Genomic DNA, 20,450 nt, shown 5'->3' on the forward strand with positions numbered 1-20,450 from the left:
CAGAGTAGGAATTTCAATCTGGGTCGCTCAGATCTTAGTCTGTCAGTCTGGCTACTACACAAATTGTATGTGTTCGCTGAAATTTGTGAACAGCATGTAAACCTAAACAGTTACACCTTTCAAAGGACTTAAAAGGGTGTAATTCTGCTCAGAATTGCCCTCCAAGTAACTTTGTCTCTGAGGGCCAAACTACAAGTGACGCCTGATACTAGTTGGACACTTGTCAGCTTCCCTCAAGTTTTGATGGGAAATGTAGGTGTCCTGGTCTTGCAGCTTGGCTCTCTGACTGCTGTCCAATGGACTTTTCAACTGTCACTTGTCCAACATTCTGCCAAGCTGCCTACATTTCCCATCAAAACTTGAGAGAAGCTGACAAGTGTGCAACCTGTGTCATTCGTCACTTGTAGTTTGGCCCTGAGTGTGTGTGGGGGGGGGGAGTTCATGTGAGAGCTAAACTATATTTTACTTAGTTTGTGTACATCCACTTTTGGCGATACACACATATTGTGTGTAAATTGTGTGTAGTCAGTTCACCAAGATCATCCAAAGGGTCAATCCAGATACGACCCTGGGAGTTTCCTGACCGGGAATGAGCTGTCCCTAGTTCTCCACCTGCTATGTTAACTTTCTCTGCGGTGGCTTATATCTCAATGTTTTCTATGCATAACGAGTTACTCCACAATTCTAGACATATCTGCTCAGACAAGGTGGAGAGGGCCTATGATTCACTAGTAGAGTATTTGCTTGGCATGCAGAAGGTCTCAAGTTCAATCCCCAGCATCACCAATTTAAAAAAAGGATCAGGTATAATGTGAAAGATCTCCACCTGTGGCTCTGGAGAGCAGCTGCCAGTCTGAGTTGACAACACTGACCTTGATGGATCTATGGTCTGACTCAATATAAAGCAGCTTCGTGTGTGTGTTTGTGTTTGTGTGTGTACACGGTGCTTTTTCTCAAGTAAGTGTGCATAGGACTGCAGCCCCAGTAAACAAACCATAGCCTTGACATTAAATTTTAATAAACGCTTGGGGTCAAGGGAGGGTGGTAAGAAGTCTGAGGTAACAGGTGTTGGCAAAGATTTTCTTGCCTGAGACTTGGAGAGCTGCTGCTAATCAGAGAATACTGAGCTAGACAGACCAGTATAAGGTAGCTTCAAATATAAAACCTCCAACGGCCAATGCATCTTTTCAGCATCTCTGCTGTTTTCTCTCTCGTGCATTAATAGCAGTGACACAGGGTGCAAAATAGGCATGAGAAAGCTAAAGTCTTATCAGCACTCTGTGCATGTCGGAATGTTGGCACAAGTCCTTTATGGGAACAACCAATCAGGCTGCTCATGTCCAGTGGCCCTTTTTATCCTTTCCGTTGCCATGACCGTTCCTTCATTAGTTTGGAGGATTTCATCTGTTAGGATGGGAGCCAGGAGGAAAGTAGAACAAATGTGCTCATTGCTGCCAGGCCTGGCCATGATTCATCTTCCAGGGGTGGATTGGCCCTTATGTGCATCACGATGCTTCCCTCAACACCACCCCCCCGCCCAGACAGGATGGCACTGTAAGCAGAAAGGTTGTGTACGGCCTGCCTGAGCTCTGCATAGTGTAGGAGAGGCTGTGCCCAAGCCCCAAGGGAGGTGAGGCACCTAACCCAGTCCTGCCTGAGGCACAGGAGGTGGCACCTGGCCCAGACTGAGGCAAGAGAGGTGGTGCCTAGCCTACCCAAGTCCCATCCCAGGTGAGAGAGATGACACCTGGCCAATTAGGGGGAGGTGGGGGGGGCAGACTGCCTCTTCCACTCACCCCTCTTTGGGGGGGATGGGGCCCATTTTTAGGGCCATTTTTCACTCTTAGTTTGCTCCTACCTCCTCCCCCAAAGGCCAAAAACAGCCCTGGAAAAGCCCTGTCCCCACCTCCTCTGCCTTTTTCTGACAGAAACAAATACTGGGAAGCAGGATTGCTAGGAGCCTGCCAGTGGGGGGCAAACTCCCCACAGTTTGCTCCTTTGCCTGCCAATTGCTGAGGATCGGCAGGAGGAAGCGAGTCACCTGGTAGTTGCCTGCCACTGGCGGGCAGTCCAGACAAATGGGTGCACTCACCTCCATGCTTCCAAGTTGATGTCACTTCCATCGTAGTGTAAGGGGCAAGAACATGTGCATGCTTCACAACAGGGCCAGTTTGGGGCCGTTTCTTAAGGATTTGGTCCTAGTGCAAAGCACATGCTTGCTTCCACCTCCTCATGTGATTATGTCACTTCTGAAAGTGGCATCATGACAGTGGGGTACAGAGTCATGTGCAAGAAGATTACCAAGGTAAACATTGCACACACACCCTCCAAATCTCCCACTGGTTGCCAAGGAGATCTGACAGCCCTACTGGCAGTACTATGTGGTTGCCTAGCAATGGCTACTGTGGGCATAAGATTCTTAAACCTACAGGCACTGCTTCCATTATTCTGGGGTGTTTAAATCCCCAATTGTAGAGTGTGTGTGTGTGTTTATTTCAGATGTTGGATTTTTCTGCAAATCTGGGGCATTTTTCAGGTATGTAGAACTATCTGTCTTGCCCGTTCACGGCTCCAATCTTCATATTTAAGTACCCTCAGATTTGATCAGGTTGAGAATTAGATATCTTGATGATGATATTGAGAAATGAGGTGTGTTGAAAGTAGGGTCCAAGATTGTGTGCTTAGTCCCCACTCCTACAGTCAAGAATGAATTAACACAGATTTTATATATTTTAAGACAATACTGAAATTTTTAAAGAATTTACAGGGCATTGCCAAATTTCATTACCAGAGCACTTTTTTTCATTTTGAACCAATTCTTCTCAACAAAAAGAAAAACAATTACAATTTAATACTAGCAAGTTTGATTATAAGTCATAAGTATATACATTTTAAAGCGTATTGATGTAACAGTTAATTCACACTCAAGTCTTAATTTTCTAATTTGCATTATTCTATCTACTGTAAAATTTAGGCACAATTATACAAAGCTAAAGGTATATTTAATTTATTACATCAACATTAAAAAAAAGATTTCTAGCTATCAGAAAAATAAAGTTTTTTAATAGGACCGTCTCGTTATTGAATAAGTTCTGACAATTTTGATAATTTTGCAATAGCCCAGACTTTTGGAATCCAAAATTTAATTGTAAGATGTTTACTAGTTTTCCAGTTTTTTGCTAGTAGCAATTTTGCAGCTGTAAACATGTCAAGTATTATCCTAATGCATTAACTAGTCCCAATAATACTACGTTGGGATCTAAAGAGATAATAATCCCTATAAATGTGATAAATTTCTATGAGAATCTTAGACCAAAATGTTTTAACCATTGGACAATGCTAAAACATATGTATAAGATCTGCCTTCTTTTTAACACATCTCCAACATACATACTGGTTTATGTGGTATATCTTATTTATGTTGACATAAATACCAATTATCTCCATCACACTCATCGTTTTTGCACCAAAAGGAGAGAAAATAATTTGCCGTTCTTTCTCAGTAATTACCTATCACCTGTTCTCATTTCTTTGCAAAATTACATTTCAATTTATCTGAAACTGGCACCAAGCAGCCATTATGGCTGAGATAAGTCCCTTCTGTATTCTCTTATTCTATGCAATATCTTCAAATTTTGTCAAACTTGAATTAATTTGCCAGCTGTTTTGTCTCAATAAATCTACATAATTGAAAATATTGAAACCAATTTATAGTAGTGTTTTGAAATCAAGATAATTAATTAGGCAAGTGAGCCCTATCGATGTGGGAGCCTGCCTGCCTCTGTTTTTTGCCTCCCACGCCCATTCCCTGGGGCAAGTAAGTGGCAGCAGAGGACAGGGGGTGAGGAATCCCCCACCCCCACCAGGGGACTTGGTAGCCCTAGTTGTGAGGGTCAACCTCTTACCAGGAGATTAATGATCTGATACAGAAAAGCATAACTAGACCCTTAGGTCTTCTTATGTACAGACCTGTATATAGACCAGGCTTGACCAGAATCATCCAGGACAGCATGTTAAACAAGCTTGTACAGGCCCCAGAGAAATACTGTCTGGGCCCTGCCCCTCTTGCTAGGCTAAACAAGATTTTCCAGAACTGGAGGTGTTGCCTGAAAACCATAAAAACCTCAGCCCCTTTCCTAGCTCTCATGCTGGCTGAATCCACACACCCGCAGAGCGTCCCGCCGTTGCGCTAAATGTTCGCTAAACACCCGGAAGTGTAGCGTCTTTCTAGCGCAATTCGCTAGAATTGCACTAGAAAGATGCTACACTTCCGGGTGTTTAGCGAACATTTAGCGCAACTCTGGGATGCTCCGCGGGTGTGTGGATTCAGCACTTTTGCAGTGAAAGTTCTAGAGCATCTGAACAAGGAAAGGGGGAGGAATTCTCTTCCGTGTTTAGCAGGCCAGTCTGACTCCCCACTTCCCCAAACAGAAATAGGGGCAGATCTTCTCCCCTGAGAATGAGGCTGAATGGAAAATGAAAATCAGGCGGCTGGAATCATCAAAAAATTTCACACAATCTTGTTCGTAGTCCAGGAACACCTGGATCTTCCGAGGCTCACGTTTTAAGATACAAGGGGTAAATGCAGGGGAAGAAAAAGCCAAGAGTAGATAAGGCGAGAATTGTTCCCCAAACGGCTTCCCTATAGCCCAGATCCCCTCATCAGGACTAAAAGCAACACGTCCCTTTCTCCTGACAGACTCTCTGGCAACCCCTAAGGCCCATACAGCCTGCTTTTCTACTTCCACATCCCACCAGTGTCTCCCTGAAGTGAATCTCTCACGGCCAAGCACACAAAACTCCCAATCAAATCTTTCTGGATTGTTAGGCCGGTACTGCATGATGTTTTCCCTTCTCACACTCTTTAGATCTGAAGACAGAATGAGGCGAGGATGTGCTGTGTTTGGATCCAGAGTAATGTTTACTGCAGGAAAGAGAGAGAAGGGAATAAAAGAAGCTGGATAGTGAGCAATTATCAGTATCAAAAGCTGAGAAAAGCAATTCATGAAAATCTTTCCTTTCTCCAGGTTTTATCTGAATCTAAGAGCCAAGCTACAAGTGACGCCTGACACAGGTTGGACACTTGTCAGCTTCCCTCAAGTTTTGATGGGAAATGTAGGCGTCCTGGTCTTGCAGCTGTAATGGAGAGCCAAGCTGTAAAACCAGGACGCCTACATTTCCCATCAAAACTTGAGGGAAGCTGACAAGTGTCCAACCTGGGTCAGGCGTCACTTGTAGCTTGGCTCTCAGAGCACTGTGGTGCAGAATGGTAAGCTGCAATACTGCAGCCCAAGCTCTGCTCACGACCTGAGTTCACTCCTGACAGAAGCCGGGTTCAGGTAGCTGGTTCAATCCTTCCGAGGTGGGTAAAATGAGTACCCAGTTTCCTGGGGTAAAGTGTAGATGACTGGGGAAGGCAATGGCAAACCACCCCATAAAAAGTTTGCCCACCCCACAAACCCAGTGTATGGTTCCGGTTTGTGGATGATACATTCGGTTTGTGGATGATACATTCATCATTTGGAGCCATGGGGAGGAAGAATTGATGGAGTTTTTGAATCATCTCAACAACATCCACCTGAACATACAATTCACAATGGAGAAAGAAAGTGAGGGAAAACTCTCATTCCTGGATACCTTGGTCATCCGCAAAGCAAACTTTCAGTTAGGTCACAAGGTCTACAGGAAACCAACTCACACTGATCGGTACTTACACAAAAACTCCAATCACCACCCCCGACAGAAAAGAGGCATAATGAAAACATTAGTGGATCGTGCAAGACGGATATGTGAGCCGCGCTTTCTCAATGAGGAAATTAATCATCTAAACCACGCACTTCAGGCAAATGGCTACTCCAGAAATGAAATCCGAAGAGCAATCAAACCCAGGATGAATCAAACAACCAAAGAAAAACAGTCTCCCACAGGAAAAGTGTTTTTGCCATATATCAAAGGAATTACTGATCAGATGGGAAAGCTTATGAAAAAGCATAACCTTCAAGCAGTATTCAGACCCACCCGAAAAATACAACAGATGCTACGATCAGCAAAAGACAGCAGAGACCCCCTCACCTCTGCAGGAGTATACCGTATACCCTGCAGCTGTGGACAAGTTTACTTTGGGACCACAAAGCGTAGCATCCAGACAAGAATAAAAGAACATGAAAGACACTGCAGACTTGGACAACCTGAAAAATCAGCAGTGGCTGAACATAGCCTAACTCAAACAGGGCACAGTATCTTATTCCAGGACACCAAAATACTGGACAACACTTCCAACTACTTTGTCAGACTGCACAGGGAAGCCATTGAAATTCACAAGCATAAGCAAAACTTCAACAGGAAAGAAGAAACCTTAAGAATGAACAGAGCATGGTTTCCAGTTCTGAAAAACACCAGGCTAACAAAACATTCTATCCCCGACAATAGCCCTGCAGAGAAGATTAGCACATCAAGCACCAATCCATATGCAAAAGAACCTCCTCAGGATGCAGTGAAGCCTCCCGCCATTAGCATTCCACACCCTGGGAAACTCTTACAGAATGACTCAGCTCAACCCCACCCCTCCTGAGTAGATACAAATGACCTACATCTTTTCCACACTGTGACACTGAGAGATCTCTATCTTTTGGTGCTACACCTCTGAAGATGCCAGCCACAGCTGCTGGCGAAACGTCAGGAACTACAATGCCAAGACCACGGCAATACAGCCCGGAAAACCCCCAACAACCATCGTTCTCCGGCCGTGAAAGCCTTCGACAATACATCTTTGCCAAGAAAACTTGCCTATATGTCTCTTCCACTCATGCACTAGGGGCTTTCTGCTTTTGAGACTGGAGTTTCTACCTGGACTGTGGTCTGACCATAACCTAGAAAAGGGTGAATATGGTCCCAATAGCTTCCAAAAAGGGGGCCCCATTAAAATGGTCTGCCCACAAAGGCTTGTGGCTCCTTCTGAATTCCAAAACGCTCTGGGGGATTTTAGAATTCCCAACACAGGCTCTGTTGAGGCTGCAGAGGGAGCTTGGAATGTGAAGCTCCTTGAAGACTTTGGCAAGATTGCTCTTCGTTCGACCATTGCGTCAGCTGCTTCCGAATTGTTTCAGGTATTTCAACATTTTCTGACTTTTAAATCTGAACCTTTACTGGCTCAGGAACAGTCAGTTAGTTGTGACATCTTTCCAAAGGTGTTTGCTGACCCCCCAAAAAGGGCCACGGCCTGGGGAGGGCAGGGCTCGGGGAAGGCCGGGACCTCAATGTGATACAATGCCAGAGTTTTTACCTTCTAAAGTAGCCAATGGGAGGGGAGAACTGATCTGAGTAGTCTGGAGATCAGTTGTAATTTTGGAAGATCTCTAGGCCCACCTGGGGATCGGAAACCCTAGCTGCTGTAGCAGGAGACTTGGCCAACCTTCCCCAGGGCAAGGAAGATGGGCACTTGGGACAGGAAAACTATGGGGAAGCCTGACATGAGGAAGCTCCATTGCCAGTAAGCTGCCTCAGCACCTGCAGCAGCAACACCGAAACTATACAAGCCTGTCCCTGTCTGAAAAACACCCAGGTCTCTGAAGAGGCAGCATACAAATGTTTAAAACAAATAAGTAAACAGGGATTCTGCTTAATGCGAACTGGTCGAATACACGAAGGAAGCTCCACTGTAGATTCTCTAGCCCCATCCAAAGTTCTATTTTGGTTGTGTAAATTGTTACCTTTGTTCTGGGCTTCCTCTGGAGAGCCTGTTATGGGGATAAAGGAGTGAAAATGTTAAAGTAAGATTTTTAAAAAGGGGGAGAGCAGCGCTTGATTTCATTAAAAACAAAACAAAACCTTTCATACAAAATCCTCATTACGATCAGCAGTTCATTTAAATTTGGGTGGGCCATGGCTCAGAGCCAAAACAGATGAGACGCTTGACGTGTGGAGGACATGCATTAGTTTCCCACAAGGTTGCACGGGAAGTATAGTGAGAAAGAACCTCTGCCAGGGAGAAGAGAGAGAGAATCCCTCTTCTCCCCGGCAGAGTTTCTCTTCTCCTCTAAAAGCACTCTGCGGCCAGAGAGAGCTGAGCATGCTGGCGGCAGCAAGAGGGAGCCAATTGCATTGGTGGCAGTCAGAGGGAGCTGGCAGCAGTGATTGGCTCCTTGTCCCTCTCACTGCCCCCAGCATGCTCAGCTCCCTCAGGCTGTGGAGTGCTTTTAGGAGAGCAAGGGGAGTGCACTGGCAGCAGCAAGAAGGAGCTGAGCGGACTAGACGAGATGCCTAGAGAAAGAACCTCTGCCAGGGAGAAAAGGGATTCTCTCCTTCTTCTTCGTGGCAGAGGTTCTTTCTCACTACATGCATGTCCAGGGAGAAGAGGGATTCTCTCCTTCTTCTTCCTGGCAGAGGTTCTTTCTCACTACATGCATGTCCTCCATGCATCAAGCATCTCGCCTGTTTTGGCTCTCGGTTCTACAGCTTCTGCTTTTCACGCACAACATCCCAGATTTAATCCCAAGCAACTCTAGTTAAACATATCAGGTCATAGTTAATGCAAAATACCTTTACGTGAGACCGCAGAAAGCTGCTGCCAGTCTGAGTACGCGTGATAGACCAGTTGTCTGATTCAGTATAAGGCACCTTCATTTATTCAAGTGCTCATGGCTGGACCTTGGCTCAAAAGTCCAGGCCAGGGGTGTCAAGCTGTACCTATCAAGCCCTATTGAACAATATTAGGTAACGTTTCATGCCTCTTCATATGTATCTGTATGTTCATCTCCTCCCTTTGAAGCTCTGATGGGAGATGTTCATTTAATGAACTGCTGTAGCATAAGTGGTTGGACTGCAAATCAACACTCTGCTGGTTCGACTCCCATGACTGCCATGAACTCTGCAGGTGGCCTTGGGTAAGCCACTCCTCTCAGTGCCAGCTCTCCAGCTGTATTGTGACTTTATTTACCATTCTGAGTGGGGCGTTAATCTGTCTAGAAGAGTGGTATATAAGTGCATTACTACTACGATGATGACGTGGGAAGCCAAAACACAGACTGATTTGATTCAGTATAAGGCAACTGCATATATAAAATCAGTGGATGTTCCTCAGATACTGTTTCTAAGACCTGGCAAAGTGGCCCCTTCCTTGATTTTGTCTAAAGCACTATCATCTATCAACTTCTGCCTTCTCATTCAGTGCCAGGAAATTACCTTTGTTTGATGCTTCCTCCAAAAACTCTGTTATGTGAAGAAAAGAGAAACAAATTTAGTCAGACTGTCAAACATTTAGCAACATTGGTTGTTGTGGGTTTTCCGGGCTGTATTGCCGTGGTCTTGGCATTGTAGTTCCTGACGTTTCGCCAGCAGCTGTGGCTGGCATCTTCAGAGGTGTAGCACCAAAAGACAGAGATCTCTCAGTGTCACCAAAAGATCTCTGTCTTTTGGTGCTACACCTCTGAAGATGCCAGCCACAGCTGCTGGCGAAACGTCAGGAACTACAATGCCAAGACCACGGCAATACAGCCCGGAAAACCCACAACAACCATCGTTCTCCGGCCGTGAAAGCCTTCGACAATACATTTAGCAACATTGCTACATTTTTTAAAACGCCTCTCTGTCTGTATTCCTTGTGGTCTTCATTATTTAATTTAGGACTATAATGAATAAAAAAAAATGGTCTTTCGTGTCTGGCAGAAAGCTCCTTTCCTGGACCCTATTTTAACTTTAAAAGCATCAAAATGGTTGTTTTATTTCCATCCCAGGAAATTACCTTTCTTCATTGCTTGTTCCAAAGACTCTGTTATGGGGAAGAAAGGGGGACACATTTAATCAAACCATTACACCAATGCACATTTAAAGAAAAAAAATGCTGCCCTCATACTTGAAACTCGTCATTAACCAAGTCCAACATTTAGATTTCATGCATTTTTAAAAGATCAATCTGTTGCAGTCAGAAATAAAAGGTAATCAGATTACAGCAGAAGAGGGACTTGGGGGCAGGAAAGGGAAGATCTCTTTCATTTGGTACACTTCAAGCCTTGCTGCTCATTGGGGTGGACAAGGAGAGCGGGTAGAAAGTTGGCACGGGCATTTTTTATAGTTCAGATAGCAAAGACAACTGATATGCCTTCCTGTTCTTGTTCACAAGGTCATCAAAAGAAACACTTCAGCATGCAAAGGAAGGAAGCAGTTTCTCTAGGTTGGATTTTTATCGTGCACAGCTTTCAGAAGGATGCAGGGGAGAGATTGCTATTGTGTTCTTGCTGGAGGTGACCCATCACGGTGCTTCTGGGAGATGGAAGGAGGTTGAAGGTTGGCTTGAAGGTTCCATCTTCCACAAGAAATTCCCAGGCTGCTGTCTTCATATTCAAAGCAGACACTCGGGCTGCATTCACACATTGATGATAGTTGCACACTTATTCCATTGTAGCAATCATGCACAATTGGATTGTCTTGTCTGCACACAAAAATCCACTTGCAAATGATTGCTACAATGCATCAGTAATGAAATACATGCCAAAAAAAAAAAACCAGCATGGAAATAGCTTACAAATAAGCATCTCTCTGCAGAGTCTACCAGTGTATCTGCTAGATGAGGAGGGGAAGAAAGGAGAACCCATCTTAATAACCTTATTTGTGGATTCCTTCAGGAACAAGAAGAAAAGAAGGCCATCTTGAGGGACTTTGAAGGCATACAGTGTGGCATAAATTTTAGACAACAGCCTATATTGGTTGGTGTGTTCTCAGCTTGCATATATGTATATGCCGTCCTCAGAGGGACAGGATTGGGGGAAATTAGGAAGGCTGTCTCTCACACATCCTTCCATGTCTGGTTTGTCTATTTATGTAAAATAGCAAATGTCCTCTGTGCAGTCTCTGCTGAAGACCTACTTATGGGAAGGGGGGATGTTTTCTGCAGATGTTTCTTCAGACTATCAAGGAAACTTGTGGGAAAACTCAGTAAAGATCTAATATTCCCAGAAACCGACCCAGAAGTGGATCGTTATCAGATATCTGAATTCATTCCCTTCTTGACCGGCCCCCTTACCTTTGCCGTTCTCCATAGCCTCTTTTATAGCAGCATATTTTAGACCGTGCATGTTGAGTCTCCATTCCAGCCCTGGAGGGAGTTCCACTTCAGGCCACATTTGTCTCTTCTCATAGCTGGAAAGGAAAATGGTTACATTTAAAGAACAGGTAAGAGACAGGGACCACTGCAAGCTTGCAGGTCTAAATGACAGCTTGGGCTCATCTCAAAAGTAGATTCTATCTTCCGCTGAAAGGCAACTTCATATTAATTGTTTGGCTGCTTCTACAGTGAGATAGAAAAGGGCAAAGAGAAGTAATAGGATGTGCACCTGGGGCACCAGGGAAGAGCCCTTTGCTCTTTGCCAGAATTTACAGTTAGAATATTGCCATGCAGGTTCAGTTTCTGGTTTCTCCACTTTAAAACTTTTTGAGGAAAGGCTTTTGCATGAAATCCTGGAGAATTGCTGCCTGTTGAAGCAAGCAGTGCTTGACTCAGTAAACCAATGGACTAATCCTACATAAGGATCTTCCCATGTTTGCGGTCCTCATAAATGGAAGCGCTTGTTTTGAGATGAAACAGACCCTACTGAGTAGAGGTGGGCACGAATCACAATACAAAGCAAAAAGACGTACGAACCAGGCCGATTCGTGGTTCGTGAAAACACGGTTCGTGGGACCGCGTTTTCCACAAACTCCACGACTTTTTTTAACTTGGTTTGTGCGAGTCGTCAGCAGTTCGTAAAGCCAGACAGGCTGGCTCCACTGATCATGTGTGAAACTGACAGCCTTATGTGGCTCCTTCTTACAAGCCCAGGGTAATGCTGATTGCCACTTTGGGGTCAGGAAGCAATTTTTCCCCAGGCCCAGGCCAGTTTGGCTAGGGATCCTAATGGTGTTTTGTCATCTGGGATCACTGGGGAGGGGGGGAGGTAGTTGTGAATTTCCTGCATTGTGCAGGGGGTGGACTAGATGACCCCAGAGGTACCTTCCAACCCTATGATTTTATGATTCTATGTTTTCCTTCCCCCAAAGGAAGATGAGTTCTGTCCCTTTTGACCTCTCAAGCTCTGTAGCATAAGTGGGACCCTAGATGCCTTTGTTCTGTCCTGGTTAGGGTCATCTATGTATCTAATGCAGCTTGATGGTTCTGTGCTTGGGCAGTGCCTCATTTCACCTGTGCTTTCCTTTATGTACCTGTAAACGTGCCAAAGACACATTAACACTCACTGAGCATATACAGAGTGCAGAGACAAATACTGTAATTTGATATGAATTTGGGGTATAACCACATGTGTGACTGCATGTGGATTATGATTGCAAAATAAGTACAATCATGTTAGGACCAAAGTATGCCCAAAGCAGATAAAACTCATGTGCGGGGAGGAGGTGAAAAAGATCTGCATACCTCATCAAAGTTCTTCTGATGTCCTGAAAGAGAGCAAGAGAGAAATGAGTCTTAGATAGTAGGCTGTTTATTGTTCTTGTGGGGATTTCTTTCCTTCTTCCACAGCTGGAAAAACCAACTGTCATTCCTAGGTCTTCATTTCCCCAGCCAAACTGGAAGGAATCTCTGTCTTAAGTCTCACCCTTAGGAATTCACTTGCTGGTTGCTGGCACTTTTCTTCCATCTCTCCCATAACGTTACTGAGATGTGAAATTTCCTCAGAGAGCTGGGTGACATTTTCTTGGTGCTTGTTCTCTAGCTCTCTCTCCAAACCTTCCAGCTCACCTAGGCAGACATACTCTTTTCCCTCCAGAAATGTCTTCATTTCGTGAAAGGCCCGCTTCATCTTCCACTTCTCCAATTCTAACTGTTTCTGGTGGGGAAACACAGAAATGGAGGCAGAGCTGAGGTGCAGTCAAAGGCCATCAGCTGCAACAACAGAGGTATTTATCAGGTAATCCTTTTCTAACTGTCCTGTTAGAAAACTAAGCTAAACTAAGTTAGAAAACTAACTAGAGAATTAATATTGCACAGGATTCTTAGCTGTACACCATCAGAGGGGGATGTGCACACTGCTTAAATATCAACTCATTTGTGTTTTACTCTACATAGGTTAAAATGAATTACAGTGCTAATTGTTTGAGATTTAAATGCTTAAACTAAAATAAGTACAATCATTATACATTGTTTGAAAAGAAGGAAAAAATGTGAAGAAAAATGTATAAAGAGTAAAATAAACATTTTAGACCATTCTATATAACATAAACATTTACATGAAGTAATACCGGCAGAAAGGAGGACAAAACTGTAAGCTGCTTGGGGGAAACAGCATGGTATAAATGTTTAAATAAATAAATGATAAATGATACTGGAACAAACATACCGGTATCATGGATGACAGCAGCATGTTTGTTTATTTAAAACATTTCTGTGTCAAAAATAAGGTCCCCAAGTGGCAAACATCAAAACATTAAAACATTTCAACACTAGCAATTAAAATAAAGTATATATAAGTATATGAGTATAAAACTATAAAAGTATCAAATTAAAATAAAGTATATATAATATAAACAATTAAATCAAACACAGAAACAGACACACATAACAGCACCATAAGGGAGGAGGGCCAATAATAGTTACTGGGAGTATGCCTAAGAAAACAAAGTATTCTCCCAGGCCGAATCCACACTTCCCTACCTTCCGCTTTTCATGTGCATTAATCGCGCTGGATTCTATCCCGCAATGTCCCAGTCTGTGTTCACATCCCTTCTCTTACTGCCGCTGCCTCGCGCTATACTTCGTCCACATCCCTGGTAGAATTGCGCAATATGGGGGCGGGTTTAGATCCGACGTCACCAATGACGACATCACGTTCATTTTCCCTCCCATTTTTTCATCAGATTTCCGCTATAGTGTTTTTTTGCTAAATTGCTATGGCGAGGCCACACCCCTATGATGCCTGTGATTGGTTAATGTTATTCTATGCCTTCTTCTTTGAAATCCATTGGACCATTATTCTAGCGGGCTAATTTGAACTGATATTTAAGGTGGGGGAGATCCAAACTCTCCAAATGGGCAGACTAATTATTTGACGCTTGAATGTAATGTTAGAATGACGGATTTCCATTATAACGGTAATTTCAACAGTTTTAAAAAAATAATTTTAACAGCCACCGATATTTCCGACTGTTTGGCATCCTAAAAATGGCACGGAAATGGAAATGACGCCACCCCTTGATGTCTTTGTGGGGATTTTGAAGCAGCCCGATTAAGATTTATGGCCAGGATTGTGCAACAATGCTGGGAAAATCCCCTTTTATAAAAAAAAAAAAAAAGGAAAGGGTGGGCAGGCAGGCATGCTGCGGAGAGAGTGGAAAAGCTTGATAATCGCACAGCAAAGAGGGATGGTGTTCTGGAAAGGCTGCAAACACGGAAGTGGAGTGGTTTAAAGGGGGCAGTCTCTTTGTGAAACACTTCTATTTGTCCACATCCATGGTGAGAACCGCGCAAGAGAAGTGTTTGAACGCATGACAAATTCGTCTGAGGTGCAACGCAAAAGACGCGAGAGAATGGCGGGATTGAGGTAAGAGTATGTGAACAGCCGTCTGAGAAGCGAATAATGGGCGGGAAAAAAGACTTGAGACGTGTGGATTTGGCCCCAGTTGCAGAAAACAATGATAGACAGAGACAGACAAATGTCCCTGGGCAGGGAGTTCCAAAGTTTTGGCCCTTTCTTGGATTAGATCCAGAGGAGTTAACCGTGTTAGTGTATAGTTGCAAAATAGTAAAAAATCCAGTAGCAACTTTAAGACTAACCAACTTTATTGAGGCATAAACTTTTGAGAATGACAGTTCTCTTGCATCTGACAAAGAGAGCTGTGGTCCTCGAAAGATTATGCCTCAATAAAGTTGGTTAAAGGTGCTATTGGACTTGTTACTTTCTTGGATTGCAACCCATCTAGCCTCAGATGGTGGGGGCAACCAAAGCATATCTTCCTAAGATGACCAGAGTGGATGGATAGGTTCATATGGGAGAAGGCAGTTCTTAAACTGATGTGCATGCCCTGCAGAAAGTCAAAGGCACAATGGGCTTCCTGCTATACCACCACTTAAGGAGGATTTCTAACCCACAAAATATCTGACCCACAAACTGATAAATGTCCACTACAACACTGACAATAGAATAGAGCAAGGTATCTGAAAAAGTGGGCTGTGACTCACAAAAGTTCATAACCTACCGCAAATTTTATTAGTCTTATAGGTGCTACTGGACTCTTGTTCTTTTCTACTGCTACAGACAGACTAACATGGCTACCCATCTTGATCTATCAATACTGACAATGTACTTATAATCTTAATTTAATTTGCAGCATGTAGCAACAACAGTAGCCTGGGCATTTGAAGCCAATAGCCTTTTTGATATTTTGAGAGTTTCTGGGTCTGGGTCTTTGATCTTATTTCCATGAAAACTCCTTTTGGAATACCACCTTGTGAGTAGTTCACACATAAGAAATCCACAATGAGTCAGAACATGTTACATTTTATCTAAGATGATAGGCAATTTCTAAATGTGGATTCTGATGTGCATTATGGATTCAAATCTCTAATGGATCATTAGTATATATGTAAATTAATCTGCAGTGCTACAGTTCTCACTTTCTGTTCTTCTTGGGAGAGAGACTTCCTTGTTCTGAAAAATCAGGGGTAAGCTGTCACATATGATACCAGTAACAATAACAGTGTGCTTATATACACCCTTCTGGACAATTAGTGCCACAGTCACAGCAGTGAACAAAGCCATTGTTATATTGTTATTTCCGCAATACATCTGGGAAGCAGGAGCAATGAGAAGTAGCTTACCCAAGGCCACCTGCTGACCTCATGGCAGTAGTGGACTTCAAACCAACAGAGTGCTGATCCGCAGCCCAACCATTCAACCACTACACTACAACAGCTCTTCGCTTTAGCTCAGCTTCACGGAAGCCATGATTTGATGTTTTGGAAATCAGGTTCCTTTCTTGCACATGTGAACCACTCCACAGACAACACAGAACAACCTGATCTCCCACTCCAAAATGTCTGCTGCCTGAAGGAAATAAGGAATCCGCTGGTCACAATGTTCATTTCAAAATATATGTCAGTAAGCCCTTACCAGACATTCCTGGCTTCCCAGCTCTTCAGCCAGTCTGTAGTCCACAAGACCGTTTCTGTATTTCTCCACAGATTTCCGCTGGGCCTCAATGATTTCCTGTAGAAAGAGAAAAGCCATTTGCTCTAGGAGGAGGTCAACCGGTCCAAGTATGGTGAGTGTGTAGGTGTGTGGGCGAGCCTTCCTAAACCTCATGGAAACAGACCTGTACACACGCAAACAAAGACACAAGGTTCCTGCACGTTTCTTAGGAACTGTAGCACTGAAGAAAGGTGGCCTCAACGTTACCTGTAAGAACCTGGGCTAATCCTCACTCCGCTATAAAGTTTGCTGGGAGACCTTGGGCTAGCCACTCTCTCTTAGCCCAGCCCACCTCACATGATTGCTGGGAGGATAAAATGGAGCGAAGAATGATGCACAGTTTTGCCCTTTAGTGGCAAGCCAGAATAAAAAGATGCCCCAGGAATAAATACATTTTTCAAAATTACCATCATTTATTCAGTCATGACAGAGAATCCAAATGAATCAATAGAGTCCAGTGTTTTCCCTATTGTCCATATTTTCTAAATCTTCAATTTGTGACATTTTTTTCTTGCTTTCAATGCCAACTGCAGTGCCAGATTTTCAGGTGACAATTGTCAAAGCTCTATTGGGTCACATCCTTGGAAGGAAGAGTGGTCTGTGAAGGAGTTAAGGACAGGCTTTTCAAAGCCAGCCTGTTTGAATTGCTTGACCTGTATCTGCAGGCTGCACGGCCACTCCCCGGGCCTGGAGAGGCTGTTCAATAGAGCAAGCAAAGGAGTAGGCCTGGCTCCTCTTCTGCCTCCCACATCCTCCAACAGCTAATTGCTGGGATTTTAAACAGCATTGGCTCCTAGGATATCTTGTTGTACATCCTGCTTTGGCCCTTTCCTCCACTAGCTTTCCAATGCCAGCATTTACTCTGAGACAGCCATTTTGAGTGTGTCTAAGAGACTAAAAATTCATTCCCACCTATCTTGAGCATCTTGTAGAACCAATAAGACTGCCTCTTCCTCTCCTCAGACAAGTTCACATCTGCTAGAGGCAATGGGCCTACTACCCTCAATTAGTGAACACACCAGATACTACTGGTTCACACTCACATCTTTGCACACCACTCCCTTTGTTCCTCTCTCCCAAAGTGCAAACCCACCTGAACGTGGGGCGGGGCAGGGTGGGGGGTCAACATCTCAGAATAGGGTTACCAGCCTCCAGGTAGTGGCTGGAAATCCCCCAGAATTGCAACTGGTCTCCAGGCCACAGAGATCAGTTCACCTGGAGAAAATGGCTACTTTGGGGGATGGACTCTATGGAATTATGCCATGCCAAGGTCCTTTCCCTCCCCAAACCCCTCTTTCTCCAGGTTTCTCCAGGTTTCACCCCCCACATCTCCAGGAATTTCCCAACTTGGAGCTGGCAACCCTATCTCAGAAGTATGGAAACTGCACCCATCTTCCTTTTTTAATTGGTCAAGTTACTCAGCTACCCATAGGGTTGCCAACCCTGTGCTGGCAACCACAGGAGCTTTTGGGGGGTCGAGCTCAGGGAGGGAGAGAGTCACTGACCCCATGACTCACTATGGTAAAAACCATAGAGATTGCAGAAACCATAGACTTGGCAAGTGGAAATAATATTGCCATGTCTGTGATGTCATTCCCCCCTCTTGTTTTCTCCCACTGCAAGAATAGGGGAGAGCCAGTGGAGTCAAGGGGCTGCCTGTCACTGTAGGCAGCCTAAGCCTAACTACCCTTAATAAGGGTAGTCTGCCCTTATTATGGGTAGAATACTTGTCAGAGATGCTTTAGGCTGATCCTGCACTGGGCAGGGGGTTGGACTAGATGGTCTGTATGGCCCCTTCCAACTCTATGATTCTATGGTACCCTTCATGTGTGAAAGGACAACACTGAATTTTTTGTCTGATGTCAACCTGTCACCTATTAACATACCAACAAAGGTCTGGCCTTTGGTTATTTTTTAATTATCTTATTTGCTTAAAACGTTGCTATCCCACCTCCTTGGAAGCAAGAAGATAAGGAACATTGCCACAACCAAGTTGTGAGGATGTTAATAATAGTTCAATTGACAACATTAGAACAGATTAACATACACCAATTACGAGTTTAAAAACATTCAGATTTTAAACGCCCATGAATGAAAACACACAAGACTAGGACTGTTTCCCCATGTTCTAAAAACAGTGCGACACTCTTGGAATGCTGGTGGTATCTTTCGGCTATTTCTGACATCACCTAGATGTAGGAAGTGATACTTCCATTTTCATGGCACCACAAAAACAGAATCATCATGAAAACAGAATCAACAGAAATGGCACAAAGAAGCCGCCAGCATTCCGTGAGTGTCACGCTATTTTTAGAACATGGAGAAACATCGCACTCGCTGTCAAATCTAATGAAACAATTCACTCTCCACCAAATTCTCTCTGGAATAGGACTACACACGTGCCTTCTTAAATAAAACAAATGAAATCACCTTCTTCACGCACTCCATTTCAAAGGAATGTGAATATGGAGAGTTAAAAAATACGGCCTAAGATGGAACAATGTAGGTAGTCATTGGCTGCCTAATGATGAGAAGCATGACTGGGCTTTCCTTTGAAAAGGGATCTCCATGAATTATGCTCCGATACAAGCTGACTGTGACTATAATTCAGAGGTAATTATGGGAATTCACCGGTGTTTATGGTTTTACAACTCTGAACCTGAGTACTCAAGTTCATCATTTCACTACTAGTCATAAATGATTTACCCATCTATCAAAGATGCATTTATCTGCAAAAGAGTAGTGCCTCAGTGGCACAACCAGAGCTGACAAGGAGGAACTGTAGGGTACACATGACAGCTCCAACAGGCAGAAACTGTTTTGAGTGCACAGACAGAGAATGTAGAACTGCCGTGATTGTCACATAGGTGTCTCTAATGAAAGAGTCCAGTAGCACCTTTAAGACTAACCAATTAGTCTTAAAGGTGCTACTGGATTCTTTTTGATTTTGCTACCACAGACTAACACGGCTAAATCCTCTGCATCTACTGAAAGAGATGCTTCTTCTTCTAGGAATTAGATGATTCTGCAGGGCAGACAGGTAATATTTATACCCATCTGTCTCCTTTCTGCTCTCTTTGCTTCTTGCTCCATCATTCCTATTCTCAGAGATATGTATTTGCTCTGTGGGAATAATACCAAGTGGGTGCCAGAATCAGTTACTGGCATTAACTGGCTGGTGGTATTTTTTAAAGAAGCGTACTGTAGTATTGCTCTGACCATTTAGCCCTCTAACCTTTGCTCTCCTCAATAAACGGGTCATTTTAACCGATAACATCGTTTTCTTTAGCTTGCTCTGAAGCTCTGTCACTTTCCTTTTCAGTCTCAAACTGTTGGGCACACAAGTATTATTTCTGAGCCCGGACCTGAATCCTGTTCAAACAGATATGGAGGTTTGCACGCATCATCTTCATTTGGCAATATGTCATTGTCATGAATGATGAACAGCCCATCTCTTCATAGCCACACTGACTACACGCTATCAAAATTTTGCTACCTCATCATAACTCAAGGTATTTAAATTACATTATGGATGGTGAACCATATTGGTTTTTAAGGACATAGGAGAGCAGTGCTGGATCACTATATTGCATCTAGTTCAGCAGCCCATTTCCCAGCAGCCAACAATCTGCCCCTTGGAAGTCCAAAAGCAGCGCAGAAAAGGGATTTTTTTTTAAAGTAGGAAACTTCTGCAAACTGGGGAGGTGATATTTCTTAATATTTCTGCACATCTTGTGTAAGGAGAAAATATACACATGGCAGATACAGAACCAAAATTATTCTGCTTGCAATGTGTTGATTCCCTACCTTGTACTCCTGAAAAACCTCATCCGTAGGAACTACAAAATGTTCTCGGTGCTCCTTAGACCTGTCGCACACCACACAGATGGAAGTTTCATCATCTCGGCAAAAGAGCTTCAAGGGTTCCTGGTGCTTCTCGCATATTCCCTGCTTTCCTTCTTCAATTGTTACTTCCTCAAGTTTCTTTACCTGTTCTACAACATTGGCAAGTCTCCTGTTTGGGCTGAAGATCTTTTGATGAAAAGTGGCTCTGCAATTTGGGCAGCAAACATCTCTACGAGATTCACTCCAGCATCGTGTGAGGCAGTCTTCGCAAAAACTGTGCCCACAGGCTAGAATTACAGGATTTTTGAAATATTGTAAGCAGATGGGACAAGTAGCTTCAGCACAGAGTTCCCGGACGGGTCCTTCAGCTGCCATTTCTGCCTCTCCCTGAAGTGCAAGAATTATTACTTCAGTTTCGGTTTTTATTTCAAA

The 20,450-nt window shown here is 43.8% G+C and overlaps 1 protein-coding gene across 1 annotated transcript; it reads right to left on the reverse strand.

The window, feature by feature from the left end:
• Positions 1-4,344: 4,344 nt before the first annotated feature.
• On the reverse strand, positions 4,345-20,393 carry LOC129328872 (zinc finger protein RFP-like). The gene is made up of 9 exons (XM_054978183.1): positions 19,980-20,393; positions 16,095-16,190; positions 12,585-12,815; positions 12,404-12,426; positions 11,018-11,133; positions 9,740-9,766; positions 9,181-9,207; positions 7,710-7,736; positions 4,345-4,924 (listed from the first exon to the last, which is right to left on the reverse strand). Exons 1-9 carry the CDS (start codon positions 20,391-20,393, stop codon positions 4,395-4,397), a joined length of 1,491 nt encoding a protein of 496 aa, XP_054834158.1. The 3' UTR covers positions 4,345-4,394.
• Positions 20,394-20,450: the final 57 nt, after the last annotated feature.

The sequence above is a fragment of the Eublepharis macularius genome, chromosome 4 (assembly GCF_028583425.1).
Source record: "Eublepharis macularius isolate TG4126 chromosome 4, MPM_Emac_v1.0, whole genome shotgun sequence".
Lineage (NCBI taxonomy): Eukaryota > Metazoa > Chordata > Lepidosauria > Squamata > Eublepharidae > Eublepharis > Eublepharis macularius.

Bases quoted from the DNA above. Each gene is read 5' to 3' on its own strand.
- LOC129328872 (XM_054978183.1), bottom strand. From the start codon at position 20,393: ATGGCAGCTGAAGGACCCGTCCGGGAACTCTGTGCTGAAGCTACTTGT. The intron at 12,816-16,094 runs GTAAGGGCTTAC...TTTCCCCACCAG, and splicing joins TGGGAAGCCAGGAATGTCTG to AAACAGTTAGAATTGGAGAA. The intron at 11,134-12,403 runs GTATGCAGATCT...TTTCCTTTCCAG, and splicing joins ATCAGAAGAACTTTGATGAG to CTATGAGAAGAGACAAATGT.